This window comes from Xyrauchen texanus, chromosome 4 (genome assembly GCF_025860055.1).
Source record: "Xyrauchen texanus isolate HMW12.3.18 chromosome 4, RBS_HiC_50CHRs, whole genome shotgun sequence".
In the NCBI taxonomy this organism is placed as follows: Eukaryota; Metazoa; Chordata; class Actinopteri; order Cypriniformes; family Catostomidae; genus Xyrauchen; species Xyrauchen texanus.
The window spans coordinates 45,680,643-45,699,146 of NC_068279.1; the positions used below are offsets into that span (position 1 = coordinate 45,680,643).

Sequence of the window (18,504 nt, forward strand, 5' to 3'; positions counted from 1 at the left end):
ATTGATTCCGTCTTGTGGGTATACCTTTTAAACAGTAAATATTTTAATGTTTACGAATTGGGAGCATTAACTTCCCTTGTACTGTACTGTGCCTGCCAGCACGTTGCTATGTGTGGTTGCTAAAGTGTTCTAAGTTTTTTTTAAATGGATTGCTATGTGGCTGCTAGGGTGCACGGGGTGGTTGCTGGTATTTTGAGTATTGCCAAAGTGTTGCAATTTGGTTTCTAGGGTGTTCTGGTGTGTGTTGGTTCTGGTTGGCTGACAGGGTGTTGCTTATTTGGTTGCTAAAGTGTTTTATAAAATAATTGCTGTGGTTGCTAGAGTGTTCTGGGTGGTTATTGGAGTGTTCTGGGTGCCGCCAGAGAGTTGTTATGTTGTTGCTAGGGTGTTATGGGTGCATGCCAGTGCATTGCTATGTGGTTGCTAAAGTGTCCAAAGTGTTTTTTAAACTAATTGCTGTATGGTTGTTATGGTGTTCTTAGTGAAATGACCGACTAGTTCAGTTAAGAGACATATTAATTCAGTGGGTCCAACCAATTATATGCTCCTTCACAGCTCGCTCTTGAATGCTTTTGGCTCACGCTAAAGTCAGTCTTTAAAAGCAACACAAATTAAATTTGCATGTCTACATATATATACGTCGACAACATTTTAAAAATTGTTTAAACACCATAACCATTTTCACCACAAATATCAGGTCTTATTTTCCATATATTTTGTCAAATGGTGGGCTTAATTATTACCAAGACAAAGAAAAGGTTTAGGAAAAGTCTAAATATCTTACACTGTGCATCAAAGCACAACATTTCCATCTGCAATTCATGTTATTTTAACTGTATGCTCTTCAGTCATTTTTATACATTCATAAATTTGGGATCATGTTTTGTGTATACCCATAAACTTGTCTTATGTTATCTCACCCATGTCTCTCCTTGTTGAACACGATGGACTCACATGCCGAACTGAACGAACGACATGCCTCCATCTCGTTCAGCAGATCTTCATTCATGAGTCATTCGCAAACAAGTTTACCTGTATATTCAGTTTGTTCACGAACCACCTCTGATCTCGTTCAGACTCAAATGACCGACTAGTTCAGTGATGTTCAGTGTTTTCAGTATTTGTTCAGTGGGTGAAACCAATGATGTGCTCCTTCACTGCAGGCACTCGAATTCTATTGGCTCATGCTATAATCAGTCTTCACGGGCATGAAAAGCAGCTTGTTGGCTATGAAAGGGAGATATGTCATTGAAAGTAAATTATGAGTGTATGGAGGTGAACAAGAACAATTTAGTCACTCAAAAGTGATTTTGTCCAAAAAGATTCATTCATTCACGAACTAAACATCTCTACTATGTGGTTGCCAGGGTGGTTTGGGTGCCGCCAGATTGTTGCTATGTGGTTGCTAGGGTGTTCTAAGGAGTTTTTAGCCCATTGCTTTGTTGTTGCTAAGGTGTTCTAGGTAGTTGCTAGGTGGTTTGCAGGGTGTTCAAGGTGGTTGCTAGTTAATTGTTGACTGGCCCAAGTCAAAACAGCACAGTATCGATTATATTGTGGTACCTAGAAATGGCTTGGCTCCTTCATTCAAGGTAAGCCAATTGAATTTTTTTTTACCTGTTTTAACATCCTCTAGGCCAATCACTTATAAATGTATGAAACACCCAATTTGAGGTTTTTTACATGTCGTGGGGAAGTGTTATGCACCAAAATGTAAGTTTGTTTTTTTCAAATCCATAAATCTAAGTACTGTATGAGCAATAGCAAACACCACTTTGTGTTGCTTTAGCAAACACCACTAATTAGGACAACATCCACTGGTGAAGTCCAAACAGAAAAAAAACGGATCTGTTTTTATAATCAGACCGATGCTCTTGCCAGTGCCGACTTGAGTGTTACCACGGAAACTCATTAAACAGAGTAGCACGGGCCATAGAAATCTGCCTGGTTACAGAGAAACAGCACGTGGTCACCATCTAACATGTGTTACCGAGGGAGCTGATGAAACTGATAGAGAACCTAAGGAAGATTATCACAGTTGCCTTGCTGAAGGTTGTATCACCAGAAACAAACAAAACAAATCTGTCATTAATTAGTGGTGTTTGAATCAAGAGTCACTATTATCATAAATCATATTTAGGGTTAGGGGTAAAACTTTGGAGGGTAACTCGGTAAACTTTGGAGGGTAAAGGGTTTGTGCAATAGACATGAATGATGAGAATGCATTTCAACACCTTTGATTCCAAAAAGAAAAAGAAGATGTTTGTGTGCCATTCCTTGTAGGCTCTGTCCCGGTTTTTATTTGATCCAATTAACACATTCTAGCTTTATATACTGAGTGTACTGCTCAAAATCCTTTCAAGTTCATTATTCTTCATTCTAGTCAGTTGCAGACCCTGGTAGAGGCAGCATATTTAAGAGGAGCATGAGAAAGCATACCCCTGTAAATAGACGCTTCTGTATTGCTCCGTGGTCCTATCTCTGATTCATTGACATTGTGAAATATGGAATCAACTGCTCATCCATTTCTGAGATTTACTGGTATGCAGTAGCAATTTTGCTTAGCTTTTTAATGCTGTATACCCAGAAGGATTTCGAATCTGGGACCACTCGCATCAATAGCAGGACAAAAATATCATTGGCCTACTACCAATCGAGATCAAAAGGCCACTTGACCAACATACTGTAAAAATCTTCACTGTTATTTGTGTATCTATAGTATGTACTCATTTTTTGGCTCCAATCTAGGGCACACCACTGCTTATGCGCATCCCCAGCTCAGTGATGTGCTCCAGAGTGCTACAAAAGTGCATAAATGCAAGATTAATGTGGGGATGCAACACGTAGCCTAGTTCAAGGCATCCAATATTTCTTTCTTCTGCAATAGTTTATTAAAGCAATCCATTTGTCAGACACCCCAACATAAAGAATCGGCAACAGACTCTATAAAATTATTGTCCACAACACCTTACAAATAAATCTTTGGACTATGCATAATAATGGGAACATTGCTCACAGCAGGCCATTTAAAGTCTGATAATGAATAAAATTTACATTTATTGTTGAACGCATTCATTTGTACAGAAGAAATGCTTTAACCCTTGTACGTCAATTTAAAAAAGTTACTCAGAGGTCCTTAGAGTGTCAAAAACTGCCATAATAATATTATACATTTATATTATTTTCCACTTTGAATGAGTAAATGTTTTAACCATCATCATTCCTGATCATAACTACCAAATATTCATTCATTTTCAGGATTTTAACCCTAAAAAATAATAATTTTCCATATACTAAATGCTATGGAGATTATTATTATTTATTTATTTTTTATTATCACGGTCTGGGATATGTCAGTGATTAGCAACAACATAGATTTTTATGCATTATTATTTTTTGTGCAGTGTCATATTTAAAAAAAAAAAAATCTCACACGCAGTACCTTAGAGGATAAAAATGTCAGTTTCAAAAAACTGCCATAAAAATATTAGATATTAATATTATTTTCCACTTCATTTCACTTGAGTCCTGATCAAAACTACCAAATATTCATTCATTTTCAGGATTTTACCCTTTAAAGTTTGTTTACATAATGCCACTGTGGTTTTTACACACATGGACACAAATTTCTCAATGGACACACATACAAATCACACCCACACAATTTTAGTTACATCATTTATTCAACTGGCATGCAGTGCTCTATAATTCAGCAAACAGAAAATAGGAAAAAAGCATGTATTTGCTCCATAGGCTTAACATGAGGCTTCCACCATCTGGTGGAAAATATAACAAATATTAATTTTGAAGCCAGGGCTCCAGAATGATAGTATAATATCAAAGTATTCATGATTTTATGCTTTAATGGCCCTGGTATCAAATATTGCAGATTTAATTGGTTTCAATTAGGACATTTTTGTCTTTAAGGTCCTGAGTTTAACTATTTTGTGTACACAGTGTAGTTTACGTACACTTAGCTTGAAGTCATTAAAAGTCATTTTTTTACCACTCCACAGATTTAATTTTAGCAAACTATAGTCGTTTAGGACATCTACTTTGTGCTTGACTTGTCAAGTAGTACAATTCCAGAAAATGATGTCAAGCCTTTAGACAATTAGCCAATTAGCTTCTGATTGGAGGTGTACCTGTGGATGTATTTTAAGTCCTACCTTCAAACTCAGTGCCTCTTTTCTTGACATCATGGGAATATCAATAAATCAGCCAAGACCTCAGAAAACAAATTGTGGACCTCCACTAGTCTGGTTCATCATGTGAGCATTTTCCAAATGCCTGAAGGTACCATATTCATCTGTACAAAAAATAGTATGCAAGTATAAACACCTTGGGACCACTCAGCCATCATACCCCTCAGGAAGGTGACTCATTCTGTCTTCTAGAGATGAACGCAGTTTGGTGCGAAAAATGCAAATCAAGAAACCAATGCTCCAAATCCACAATAAAAAAGCCAGACTACATTAGGCAAGTGCACATGGGGACAAAGATCTTACTTTACCCTTCTGTCACTCACTCGACGTTGTGTCGTGGCTCTCAGCCCCAGCATCGAGTACCTCGCAGGCGGCATACGCCCCCCCCATCTCCAGGACCCCTTCCAGGACCAGGAAAGCTCTGAAGCGCTCCTGAGACGGGTCGACCCAGGCAGTCAGACGTTCGCTCTGGAGCTGGTACCAAGACCACTCCGTCCCCCGGTGGAGGGCCGGAAGGAGAATCCTTGTTTCATTTGCCGAACTGCCTTCGGGCTGCGGCACCCACATTCTCAATAAAGTGCGATTTCCTCACTCCCTGGTTCTCACGGCACCCGGCCCCAAAACTCTACAGTCCCGGCTCCCCGGACGCAGTTCCCTCGCCTCCAGCCCCGCGACTGCTCAGTCTACCTGTTTTCAGCGGTGTTCGCTGCACTTCCGTGCGCGGTGAGAAAGCCAGCGCCTTACGAGCAGAGATCACGACCCTGCTCCTCAAGGATGCGATAGAGCCCATCCCTCGAGCCGAGATGGAGAAGGGCTCTAGATGTTCTGAGCAGCTCTTTGTCTGCTTTGGCGGACGGCGGAAAGGGAACGCCGTCTCCAAACAGAGGTTAGCTCACTAGGTCGTTGATGCTATTTCCTTGGCTTATCACACCCAGGCCGTGCACGCCCCCTTGCGGGTTCAAGCACACTCTACGAGAAGTGTGGCATTCTCGTGGGCACTGGCCCACGGCACCTCCTTAGCAGACATCTGAAGAGCAGCGGGCTGGGCAACACCCAATACCTTTGCCAGATTTTACAATCTCAGTGTTGAGTCGTTCTAGAACTCGGTAGAACTCGGTAACGTGGCACAACCGACCGGGTGTTCCGCTTGCACACAGTGCCCTTCACCAAGTTGATCCAGTGCGCCTTATATTCCAGGTTAGCCACTAAGTGTCGCTCCCTGGATGTTCTCCTCCCTAGACCCACTATGAGTCACAGGTGCTCTGTAGCCTACTGGGGTCGGGCTCCACGGGCTTAGTTCCCTTTTCAGGCAAACTCCCCATGATGTATTTCCCACAGTATGGTCCCCCTGTTGGCGGACCCGCATTTCCCTTGGGCAGCCCTGCTGCCCCGGTCACCGTGCTTGTAGAGTCCCCCCTTATTAGGCTGGACCTACCACAGCGCCATTTCCCACGTACGGCTTCACAAACCTCGTGGTGTATTTGCCACATGTTACCTCCCCCTAGACTGGGAAGGATGTGGCCTCCAAAGGGTCTTTTCCCCCTGAAAGTATAGGACCGGGAAAGACCGCCTTCCCCGACACATTTCATAGCGTTAAGATAGCCCGAGCCGCTTCACGTCCTATGTGAGAGACATAGTGAGAGAAAAGGCGTGGCTGCCGGGCTTGCTCCCATGCTAGTCATGTAGCGCCTGTTCCCCCGCTCAGGGGTGCGGGGAACCTAAGGTTTGTATGTGACACCTCTTTGGGGGCATTGGGGAGGGCTACGTGCAGCCGACACAGTTGCCTCTAGCACGCAGTAGCCTGCTTGCACCTGTCTCGGCAGTTCATGTAACACAGTCAGTGAGTTGCGTTTTTATATGGGACCCTTTGTGTCACTTCATTCGACACAACGTCGAGTGAATGACAGAAGGGAACGTCATGGTTAGTGTTGTAAACTCAGTTCCCTGAGGGAAGGAACGAGACGTTGTGTCCCTCCTGCCACAGCACTAGACCTTCCACTGTAAACCGCCGTACCTTATTTTCGGCTCCTCAGTGCAAAATCCTGACTGGCACTCGCTGCCTGCTTCCCTTTATACCCGTATGTCCAGGGCGGGGCATGCAAATTCTGTCTGCCGTCTTGTATTTGACTAAGGTGTATGTTAACTTCTGACTTCAGCTGTAGATGTATTATAGCAGGGGTCGGGAACCTATGGCTCGCAAACCACAAGTGGCTTTTGTTAAAAATCAAGAGGCTTGCCGTTTGTCTCACCATTCACCAACACATGATCGTTTAAAACTTTCTAGAGATCATTTTCCTGTTGAAAGTGTGGGTGCGATTGCAAATTTTGAAGTCAATGACCCGCATTTGTCATACAGCCTACTTCTGGTGAACAAGATTTGAAATGAGCACCAGCCAAATGCAGATTTTAATGAAGAGTATTTTGCTGATGTACCAGCCAATGTGGTAGGCAACCTGTAATACTTCTTGGAGTGATTACATGAAATTAGACACAAAGACATGCATTTGACGAAATGTCATTATATTTTGAAAGAAAAGCCGCCAACGTGTGTCTGATTTAATATGTGTGCGCAGTGAGCTCTGCTATTCACAAGTGCAATGAAAGTGCTTCTCCTAGACATGCACATTCATATAGTTCTGTGCCTCGTTTCCCAATAACTATTGATCTTAGCTGTCAAGAGCATTTTCTTTGAGTGATTTTATGAATGTTTGTTATTTTTTATGTGCACCCATGGTGTGAAATAGCATCCGCCACACTCCAAATGTGACGTGGCTCAATCCAGTCCAAGAGCTCTTCGTCCAAATGTATTTCATGTGCGAATAATTTTGCTCATCTACCCGCAATAGGTTGGGGAGTAACGGAGTACATGTAATGGGAATACTTATTTACTTATACAAAATATATATAACTGTATTCCACTACAGTTACAGTTTAAATAATTGGTATTTGTTTTTTTGTTTTTTTTTATTGTCATTTGTTTAATTTAATATTTATTCCTTTCAGAAGGAAAACATTTATACATATAAATGATGCGATCCAAAGTACATTTGAACAGCGCTGAAGCACTTTCTTATGATACGAGCAGACAGAGAAGTCTGTTTGAAGTAAGTTTGGAGCAGAAGAAATAGAAATAAACCTTGTGTATATTGTCAGCTTTATGCTAAGCTAAAATGCTATTTCTAGCCATTCATATTTTTATATCAAGAAAATTCTTGTTGGATCATCATTTCTTTTTTTCTAGTAAGAACTTTGATATTAGGGCAAAAATTATATTCTTGATAATAATTTTTGTATTGTTTTCCTGTAAAAATATTTTAAAAATCCTTAAAACCAGAGCAATTTGATTTCGCTTGTTTTAGAAACAACACTGCATAAGATATTTAGGTTTTTTAGAGAATGTATTTTTAACATGTGTATTTTGTCTTACTGTTGAGAAAACTTACATCACAAAACAAGAGAAAAAATCTTAACAGTGCTGAAGAAGTAATCCAAAGTATTTAGAATACATTACTGACCTTGAGTAATCTAACAGAAATTAAATTTTAAAGCAAGTATTCTGTAATCTGTAGTGGATTACATTTCAAAAGTAACCCTCCCAACCCTGGGTGACCTGTAAGACAGAGTGACACATTACTTTATTATATTTGTAAGAACAGACAAAAGAAAAGGCGTCAGTGCTTGTGTCTGATTCACTGTTTGTTCAGAGGCGTGCAGCACGAGACTGTCTCGTGGTACAAGCGCATGTAAAGAGTTATCACTCATTTTTCTCTCTTTCTTTCGACTGAAAACTATTTGAAAGAATAATGTAGTCTATGAGAATGCTGCAAATGATCTCTGATCATCTCATGATATGCAGTGAGTTTAGTTTGCTTTATTTCCACGGAGCAGTTTGTTCTTACACATTGTGAACGCAACTCCACATGTTCAGTAATATATTTGTGTGTAGTAGCCCCAGTTTCATGTGATTTAAAATTTCATGTTCAGTCTGTGACACCTGGCAAAGCACCACATGGACACCATCCGTAACCATAGTAACAGCTCCAGTACCCACACATGCACAAGAGTTTTTCACATTTAGGATTACAAAATCGTACTAAAAACACTTTTATATTATAGATTTATACATATATATATATATATATATATATATATATATATATATATATATATATATTATTGCCACGTCTATATAAAGCATTTATTTTTTAACCGTGGATTCTAATTTCTTGCGGTTAAATTAACCGTGACATTTTTAATCGTGGTTAATAGTGAAACTGTATAATCATGGCATCCCTAGTTATTTTTAATGTTGTAGTAGTGCATATATTCAATTTGACATCAAAATGTTTACTCTCGGTGTGATTTTATTATATTTTTTAAAATAAATCAGAGACTCCCTGAATGTCAGGTTAGAATATGTAGTCTGTGTTTTCTAGCAAATATACTGTGTGGAAATGCATGTATTTTAAACTCTTTTATAATGTAATGCAAATATTTTAATTATAAATTATATTATCAATTTGAGGAAAAGGTAGTTATGTAAAAGGTAGGGGAAGATGCTTCCCTTAAGAACAAATTTTGCTTTTAAATTTTAAAAGGTAATTTGATTTTAAGAAGTTTAACATGTTCAAAGTTTAGATGACCCCCTACCTTGGACAACAAGAGGAGAAACTTGTACCAGCTGCCATCTGATTTTTATAAAATGCATAAATACATCTGATATCATCAATAATGATGTACTTTTTTCATTTAACTGTTTTAAATGTTACACGTGGGGTAACCTCCTCGTGGTCGTGATTAGTGGTTCTAGCTCTCAATGGGGCACGTGGTAAGTTGTGTGTGGATTGCGGAGAATAGCATGAGTCTCCACATGCTGTGAGTCTCCGGGATGTCATGCACAATGAGCCACGTGATAAAATGCGCAGATTGACGGTCTCAGAAGCGGAGACTTCCACCCAGACAGCCACCCGGATTGAAGTGAGTAACCGTGCCACCACAAGGACCTGCTAAGTAGTGGGTTTTGGGCATTCCAAATAGGGAGAAGAGAGGATAATAAATAAAAAATATCTAAGCATCCATTAATCAAGATCAATATCGATACAATGCAAAATTGTGTTGGATAGTAAGAATTGTTTCCAGAAAATATATATGTTTATTTAATAGTTTAAAAGCATAAAACATCACTAAATGTGGTGGGATCCTAAAATTTGAAAAAATGCAGTTTGCATAAATAAATAAACCTAATTCAAGATTATCAGAAAATGAGTATTGCTGTCTTATTCAAAGTTGCCTCTTAAATTCATCTATGTAGTATAGATATATATATATACTGTTTACCAACCACAGAGGAGCTTCCCAAATTAATATAGAAGATAAACATAATATCACACACATCACGATGAAGACAACGCATGTTAATTAGTGCAGTCACACATGTCTGTGTGTACACAAAGTGTTACAGAGATTAACATGTGGCAACCCCGTCTGTGTCTACATCTCTGTTTGCAGTACCTGCATGAGAACGGCATAGTGCACAGAGACCTGAAACCCGAGAACCTCCTGTACGCCACCACAGCGCCAGATGCTCCACTCAAAATAGGTAATGCTCTCTGTTCGTCTGATGGGAGGATCTGCATTTTGCCTAGACATCCATTGTTGAGGAATTACTTACAAGCAAGCGGCTTAATCCTGTTGAAATCAGACTATAGAGGAACATTCAATTTGCAACATATCGTTTAAATATTTGCCACAGATTTGTGCAGTTTTTTTAATGGTGCTTGCTCATAATTATGATTAGGGATTTGAAACTACCTCATTTAGTTCATCTTGTTAAGGAGAGGTGTGATATTACTTTTCTAAGCGATTGGAAATCTGATTTTCACCTGGCAGATGAAGTATGTAATAATGGGTGAAAGATATTTTAACCCATTTTTCAGATTCAAGCATTTCAATTTTATAACAAAATTCCATCAAATTGAGTTGTGTAAGTTTTAACAACATTTAATTAATAAAATAAATAAATAAAAAAAATCAGTGTATGAAAACGTACCCAAAGGGGGAAAAAATAATAAATTCTATTTTGCGTTAAGAAAAAGAATATTTTATGACCATTAAGTTTTCTCCTTTTTTTTTTTTTTTTGATTTTGTGAGATTATTTTCATTACATTAACCTTATTTTTTACTGTATTACATTTAAAAATATAATAATCATATTAAAAATATATTTGTATTATTATTTTAATTAATAATATATTAATATATTAATAATATATTGTAGTATAAATATATTTACTATATAAAAATATAGTAATAATGATAATTTATAATAATATTAATAATAATAACTTATAAATGATAATATTCTAATATTTATAAGAATAATGTATAATTATAAGAATATATTAAATAACAATATTATTATAATTTAAACAGTACATTAAAATATTTTTTTATTATATATTAATAATATAATTGTTTGTATTCATAAAATATTATTTATTTACTATTATTTATTTATATTATGTTTTTATATTATTATATTTAAAATATTACATAAATCAAATTATAATAATTTTTAAACTTACATAAGTATAAATTAATTCAATTTAGATCAATTTGATTTTTTTTTCAATAATAAGAATTGGAAAGGTCCTGAAACGGTCCTAATGTAAAAAATAGGATTCATTCTCTTTAAACACAATATGATTTCTTCTTTCTTTTGATTGATGCCCATAGATTATCTTTGGAGAAGGGGCTGAGTCAATAGGGATCAGAATATCATAGAGATTTGGGTGTGGCCCAGTCAACCACTTAGCAACCACCCACAACACCCTAGCAACTGCGAAGCAACACTCTAAAGAACAGTCAGAACACCTTAGCAACCATATAAGAGCGCCCTAGCATCATGGTGGCAAGTTTTCCTTGGGCAAGAACCTCTCTCACTTTTTCCATCTTTTTCAGCTGATTTTGGTTTGTCAAAAATTGTGGATGATCAGGTTACTATGAAGACCGTGTGCGGGACTCCAGGCTATTGTGGTGAGTTCATTAAAGATGAGTTCATTAACAGTACACCATCTGTGGCTTTTGTTCACCTAATCTAATCCTCCCCCTTTTCTTCTGATGTTATATCTCTCTCTCCCTCAGCTCCTGAGATTTTGCGGGGATGTGCCTATGGCCCTGAGGTTGACATGTGGTCTGTGGGAGTTATCACGTACATTTTGTGAGTGGCACAACATACTTTGCCATCTTAAGTTATTCATCCAAAATGACGTGCTTAGTCATTCAAACCAAAAAGAGTTTGGTTTTGTCTCAGAGCAGTTGCACTTGTGAAACTCGTGAGGCACGTTTTCAGCTTTTGGGTGTAATTCCTGGAATTTGTGAATGTAGATACAGATACAGAAGTCATACAAAGAATAGAACAAAAACCCTTTTAAAGGAATATTCCAGGTTCAATACAAATCAAGCTCAATCGGCAGCTTTTGTGGCATAATGATGATTATCACAAAAATGTATCTAAACTCGTCCCTCCGTTTGTTTAAAAAAAAAACTTAAATCAAGGTTACAGTAAGGCACTTACAATAGAAGTGAATGGGGGCCAATTTTTGGAGGGTTTAAAGCAGAAACGTGAAGCTGTTGATTTTATAAAAGCACTTACATTGTAAAGTTTGCTGTTTTACAGTCTTTGTAGGGTTTTAAGGGTTAACCCTAACCCCTAACCTAACCCTAATCTAACCCTAACCCTGGGTAACGTCATCATGGCAACAAAGTTGTATGAATGGAAATAACTTTTTACAGAAAAGGGGTTAGTAAGTTATTTTATCACATAAAAAAAAAATATGTTAACATGCATCTTATTTACATCTTGTGGCTATATATTTATATACAGTATACTCATATGTCTATGTCTATGTGTGTATATATATATATATATATATATATATATATATATATATATATATATATATATATACAGTTCTGGAAAAAAATTCTGAGACCTCTGCAAAATTATCAGTTTCTCTGGATTTAGGTATGTTTTTGAGTTAAATTTTTAGTTTTATTCTATAAAGTACTGACAACATTTCTCCCAAATTCCAAATACAAATATTGTCATTTAGAGCATTTATTTGCAGAAAACAACAACTGGTCAAAATAACAAAACATATGCTGTGTTTTTTGCAGACCATAAAGTTCATTTTTAAACAACACAATGATAATGTTTACACCTAATGCAAAGAGAACAAGTTCATTTTTAAACAACACAATGATAATGTTTACACCTAATGCAAAGAGAACAAGTTCATTTTTAAACAACACAATGATAATGTTTACACTTAATGCAAAGAGAACAAGTTCATTTTTAAACAACACAATGATAATGTTTACACTTAATGCAAAGAGAACAAGTTCATTTATAAACAACACAATGATAATGTTTACACTTAATGCAAAGAGAACAAGTTCATTTTTAAACAACACAATGATAATGTTTACACCTAATGCAAAGAGAACAAGTTCATTTTTAAACAACACAATGATAATGTTTACACTTAATGCAAAGAGAACAAGTTCATTTATAAACAACACAATGATAATGTTTACACTTAATGCAAAGAGAACAAGTTCATTTATAAACAACACAATGATAATGTTTACACTTAATGCAAAGAGAACAAGTTCATTTATAAACAACACAATGATAATGTTTACACTTAGGAAGATATTTAGATTTTAAGCTATAAAAAAAAAACTTAAATATTTTTTAGCCTTTAAAACCTGTATTTTGACTTTGTTTGTTTCCTTTCTCTGTACAGGTTGTGTGGTTTTGAGCCCTTTTTTGATGACAGAGGAGACCAGTACATGTTTAAACGCATCTTGAACTGTGAATATGAATTTGTCTCCCCCTGGTGGGATAATGTTTCTCTCAACGCCAAGGACCTGGTGGGTTCACTCACACACGCAATGACATTGTTTCTCATAAATACATGACCAGTCAAAGGTTTGGACACACCTACTCATACTTATTGATATTACTCACACATATAATTACTATTTTTATCAAAAGTCATCAAAAATGTGAAAGAACATAAATGGACACATGGCAATTATGTAGTGATGCCTTTTAAACAGTTTTGAAGGAGTTTTCATGTATTATGGACACATGATTGCTTTTCTTTCACCGTCCTTCACTCATCCATTAAAAATAATAATAATAATATTAAATAATATATATATATTTTTTTAAATAAAAAAGGCTTAAATTGTCTACAAAACTAATTTTAAACATTTAAGTCTAAACTTTTGAATTAAAAGATTTTTAAGATCATGAGAGTCATAAATTCAGTCAAGCGTGTCCAAACTTTTGATTGGTATGGTGTATATTGCATTGCACACTCAAAAAAATTAAATAGAAGAAGGAAAAAAGATTTCACCTATTTTTAAGATTTTCACATTCAAATTTCTTAAAAAAATCTATGGAATTGAATTACTTTTTTTATTTTTATTTAATTAATCAAACTTAAAATATATAGGTTTTTGGTATTTTATTTGATTTAAAATTACTCAATTTAATTGGATGTAATTTAAATGTATAAATATAAAAAATTGAGTTTATAAACACACACACACACACACACATGCACGCACACAAGGTGTTTTGCTGTGTTTTTTTTTTTGGTTTGTTTTTTTTTGGTTTTTGGTAGCCTTGTTAATATTATGTTTTCTAAATTCTGATTGGATGAGCCACGTTAGAAGCTGCTGCTGCAAAATAATAATAATAAAAAATGAAATAATAATAACAACAGTAATAATTAGAATAATATGCATATTTGACTACACATCCAATTAATTCTACTGTAATGAACCAAGTTGCTACAGATAAATGAAGCAATTAGGCCTAATTAACTTTTATTTTGCAAAAGAGGTGTTTAATGTGATGATTATTAATACATGCAATTATTTATTGAGCATTGGTGCTTCTGTTGTATTGTTTATCAAATCCAATTAAATTCCTTTACCTCTTCGATGTCAACCCCAGGTTTAACCTCAGGTTGCTCCAGGGAGAGATCAAATGCCATTTAAAATGGCATGAATATGTAACACAGATGGTTGTTATAAATGTAGATAGATACATGTTTCTCCTCTTTCTCTGCCCTCCAGGTGAAGAAACTGATTGTCCAGGATCCAAAGAAACGGCTGACGACACAGCAGGCACTGCAGCACCCCTGGGTCACTGGAAAGGCTGTTAACTTCACCCATATGGACACAGCTCAGAAGAAACTCCAGGAGTTCAATGCTCGAAGAAAGCTCAAGGTTTGGAGGCATTTCAATGGCATTTTATAATGACGGTTTAAAGGGGAAGAATGTAATTACTTTCTTTTTTTAAATACATTCTCATGCACTCAAAAAAGAACTCTTTGGCTGAACTTGATTCAATCAGTGGTTCCACAAGGGTGGGGTTTTGGAAAGAGGGGGTGTGGCTAATCCAGTGGATCATCTTGTGGAAATTCTAGAACAGACAAAATTGCTTACAGTACCTTTAAATGAGCTCAAAATTTTTCTAGAGATGTACTTATTCTTTCTTTGTTCAGGGGTAAAAATAAGTTCTAAATGGCCGAGCAAAGGTATGCTGTTTCAGAACATTCAGAAACCCGCCACACCGATGTGGGAGGCATTTAGAAGTGCATTTAAATATGAGGACGCTACATGTAAAACCTTAAAACTGTGTTATCAATGACTTTATGCCTCATTCTATGAATATAATTCACATGGTCAGTAAAAGAAGCTGTTTTAACCACTCGATGATGATTTAGAGTAATATATATGCAGTAGAACATTTTTTATTTGTCTTGTTTACATTATTAATTAATAGCGCTAACGTGCTATCATGCTATATGCGGCCATAATATGTGCTGGTACACTCTGTTATTGTAATTTATTATGACACTCATACTACTGAAAATATGAGTATGTAAAAGTGTTAATGTGCAGAATAAAGACAAAAGAATGATGATAGGCATATGTTACTTTGGGCAGATGTTTCAATGGCTTTTGATGCAGAAGGCACATGAGTGAATGAGCACTTGAGAAGATTTGATTCCTTTAGTAGAGATGGTCTTGGAAAATGTCTCTAAGCAAACGATCGTACAGATGTAGGTAAATTTGCACCAGCTTACTAATAAATCTACACACCGGTGTGTTCCTGTTGACTGATTGTGACTGACTGAACAACATAAACTGAATGAACTGTCAGCCTCAAGGTAGGTGGAGCTTCATGTCACACCTACAAATGACGTGGACCAATGGCAGTCTGAAGGTGTCTAGCAGCCAGTCAGAAGTTTTCCTAAAAGTTCACCCCAGTGAGCTTTTACGAATCACCGAAACAAACGCAAAATCAGCTTCTTTTGTTTTTCGAGTTCATAGGAAGTATATCGAGGCCTTTACTCTTCACCATGATGGTAACCAACCCCCTCCCCCCCAAAAACATAACTCGGATATAACAAAAATTCTCCTAAAACTCAACAAATCAAACCATTAAGCACTGCTATTCTCTCCATTTATGCGATGCAAAGCATGCTGGGTATTAGAAATACCCTGCCCAATGTCAGTGAACCAAAAAAAAACAATATTTATGTTGTCCCAACTCAGTTAATTATGTTCACTTGGTTAGATGAATTTTTGTGTGTTTGGAAACAATCATTATTTTTTTATTTAATTCCATTTGTGGCAAGCAAAGAAATCAATGAAGAAATACAATATATTTTCTTTATATAAATATAAATGTCACTTTCCTATTCAAAAAACATGTTACAATACACCATGTTTTTCTTTATACAGGCAGCGGTCAAAGCGGTGGTGGCCTCAACTCGACTGGGCAGCGCAGGAAGCCACAGCAGCACAGACAACAGCAAGACCGACTGCAGCCACTCCATCCAGCAGAAGACAGCAGAAGGTCAGCCAGACACTGAACAGCCTCAAATTCAGAATGAAGGCTCTTAGACTTCCACACCGGAACTGGAATTAGAAACAGAACTACTTCCCTTCATGAAAGGAACTCATTGCTTTTCGCAGTGGGCCTCATAAAGGACCGAACTGGTGGACTTTGTCTGGTACTTCTGCATGCAGACTGTTTGTCTATAGAAAAGTTCCACATTGTGACTCAGCCAGATGCCGTACCATGCCAACATTTGATAAGTACTTAACTTTGGATTTTATTGTGGGTGGCAATGACAAGAACGGAATGTCATTAGATTATGCGATCATTACATCTAAGATGGGGTTCAAAGGTCAGAGACCACACTGGAAATCTGGGATTTTTTTCATGTCTAAACCGGGTAATAAACAAAGTTGTGGGATTTTGAAAATGTAAAAAAGTTATGACATAAAATGCTAAAAAATATATTCGGTTTCAATATTTCTAGGTTACTAATCAAATGTAAGCATCTCAGTGATATTGAGCATGTTAACTGCTCTGTACAACAGGTCAGAATTCCTTGCTTCCATTAAAACACACAGGATGCTCTTTGGAATATTCTCAAATCATGCTGGAATACATGGATTGTCAGGTTTTGAGGGGCATTTCAAATACTAAGAAATTCTGAAAAGTCATTTATAATAATTATTTTATATGAAAGACTTTATATTCAATTAGAAAATGCAAAGTGCAAACATTTTCACTAGACTGGTCTCAGATTCTTGGACCCCAATGTTTGTTCGTACAGATTTATTTCATCATGCTCTTGATAATATCAACATCTTATCATAAAGGTGATGAAGTACTCAATGGACTTCAGTTCTTTAATTGTATAAACTACGTTTGTGATGCTTTTTGTTGAAAATATTTGATTTGTTCAGGTTTTATGCAATATTTAAAGATAAACAAACAGATGTAAGAATTTCCATGTGGACATTTAATTGAACATAAGCTTCAGCTGAGAATATAGAGGGCCAAATTAATAAAAAATAAATATGTATATAAATGACTAAATACACAATGAATATATATATATATATATATATATATATATATATATATATATATATATATATATATATATATATATATATATATATATACAGTGTATATATAGATAGATATTCATTATGTATTTAGTCATTTATTTATATATATATATATATAAATGACTAAATAAATATATAAAATAAATATAACCCTGGGTAACAAATAAATATGTAATATATAAAAAATATATATATAATATATATATATTCATTATGTACATTATGCTAAAATGCCAATGGACTCAAATTAATGCTAAGACAAAATACAAGAGACATTTGATGATTTATATTTAATAATTTTATATTTTTGTAATGATTTCGTTATGTATTTTATGATTTATTTTCATATTTAAATAATTATTTAATGATTTGGTCCTCCATATGAGAATGCCTTATAATATACCATGCTTTTAGAGTTTAAATGATTTCATATTTTAGGCAGAGTACACTCAAAAAAAATATTTTAGCCTATTTTAAGAGTACGCATTTCAATTTCATAACAAAATTCCATTAAATTGAATTGTGTAATTTTCTAGCAAAATTATATAAAACTTAAAATGTTTCAGTTTTATTTACTTTTATTTTGTTATAGATTCAATTTGATGGAATTTTGTTATGAAATTGGAATGTGTCAATATTGTTATTATTATTATTATTATTATTATTGTGTATTAGACAATTTGTTTTAACTTAGAAAACCACACTGGGGATGTAACACATATTGTGCTTTGTTTAAATAGAGATATGGTGAATTACACTTTACTTTTGTCTAAATCAGTGTTCAGTATAGGATAACTAGCCTATAATCTAAAAAAGAAAAAAAACAACTTGGAAAGAAATAACTTCCCTCGTGCCAAAATGGATTTTGTCTCAAAATGTCTCATTTGGGTTTCCCCTTCAATTATTAAACAGCTATCAGTTAATCTAAACGGCTTATTAACTGGCAATAGAACTCATCTTCAAATTCTTTACCAAGAAGTCTGTGATTTAAAACACATGCAAGAAGGTATTTTTCGACCCTATTCATTGTTTTTTATGGCATGCTTGATTTATGGGATGAAGTAATGTTGTTTGATCATTTGATAATCACACTTAAGGAATGTAATATGGGAATACAGCCTGTATTATACAGGGGTTAATGTTTTGCATGTAGGAATGTTTATCTTAACTCCTGCAGTTATCTTTTTAAAATGCACTGTATTTTACTGATAAGAGTTGCTGTCTATTTAACAGTATGATATTGGAGGCCATTTGACGGTCACTTTGTACATGACACAAGTGTGTC

At 35.6% G+C, this 18,504-nt stretch overlaps 1 protein-coding gene across 1 annotated transcript in view; it reads left to right on the forward strand.

The window, feature by feature from the left end:
• The window catches only part of LOC127636296 (calcium/calmodulin-dependent protein kinase type IV-like), a 48,700-nt gene extending 31,518 nt beyond the window's left edge, over positions 1–17,182 (forward strand). Inside the window, exons 7-12 of the mRNA XM_052116756.1 lie at positions 9,711–9,801; positions 11,163–11,237; positions 11,346–11,421; positions 13,013–13,139; positions 14,358–14,510; positions 16,035–17,182. Coding sequence (XP_051972716.1) covers positions 9,711–9,801; positions 11,163–11,237; positions 11,346–11,421; positions 13,013–13,139; positions 14,358–14,510; positions 16,035–16,196 — 684 coding nt within the window. The 3' untranslated portion in view covers positions 16,197–17,182. The remainder of the gene's footprint in view (positions 1–9,710; positions 9,802–11,162; positions 11,238–11,345; positions 11,422–13,012; positions 13,140–14,357; positions 14,511–16,034) is intronic.
• Positions 17,183–18,504: the final 1,322 nt, after the last annotated feature.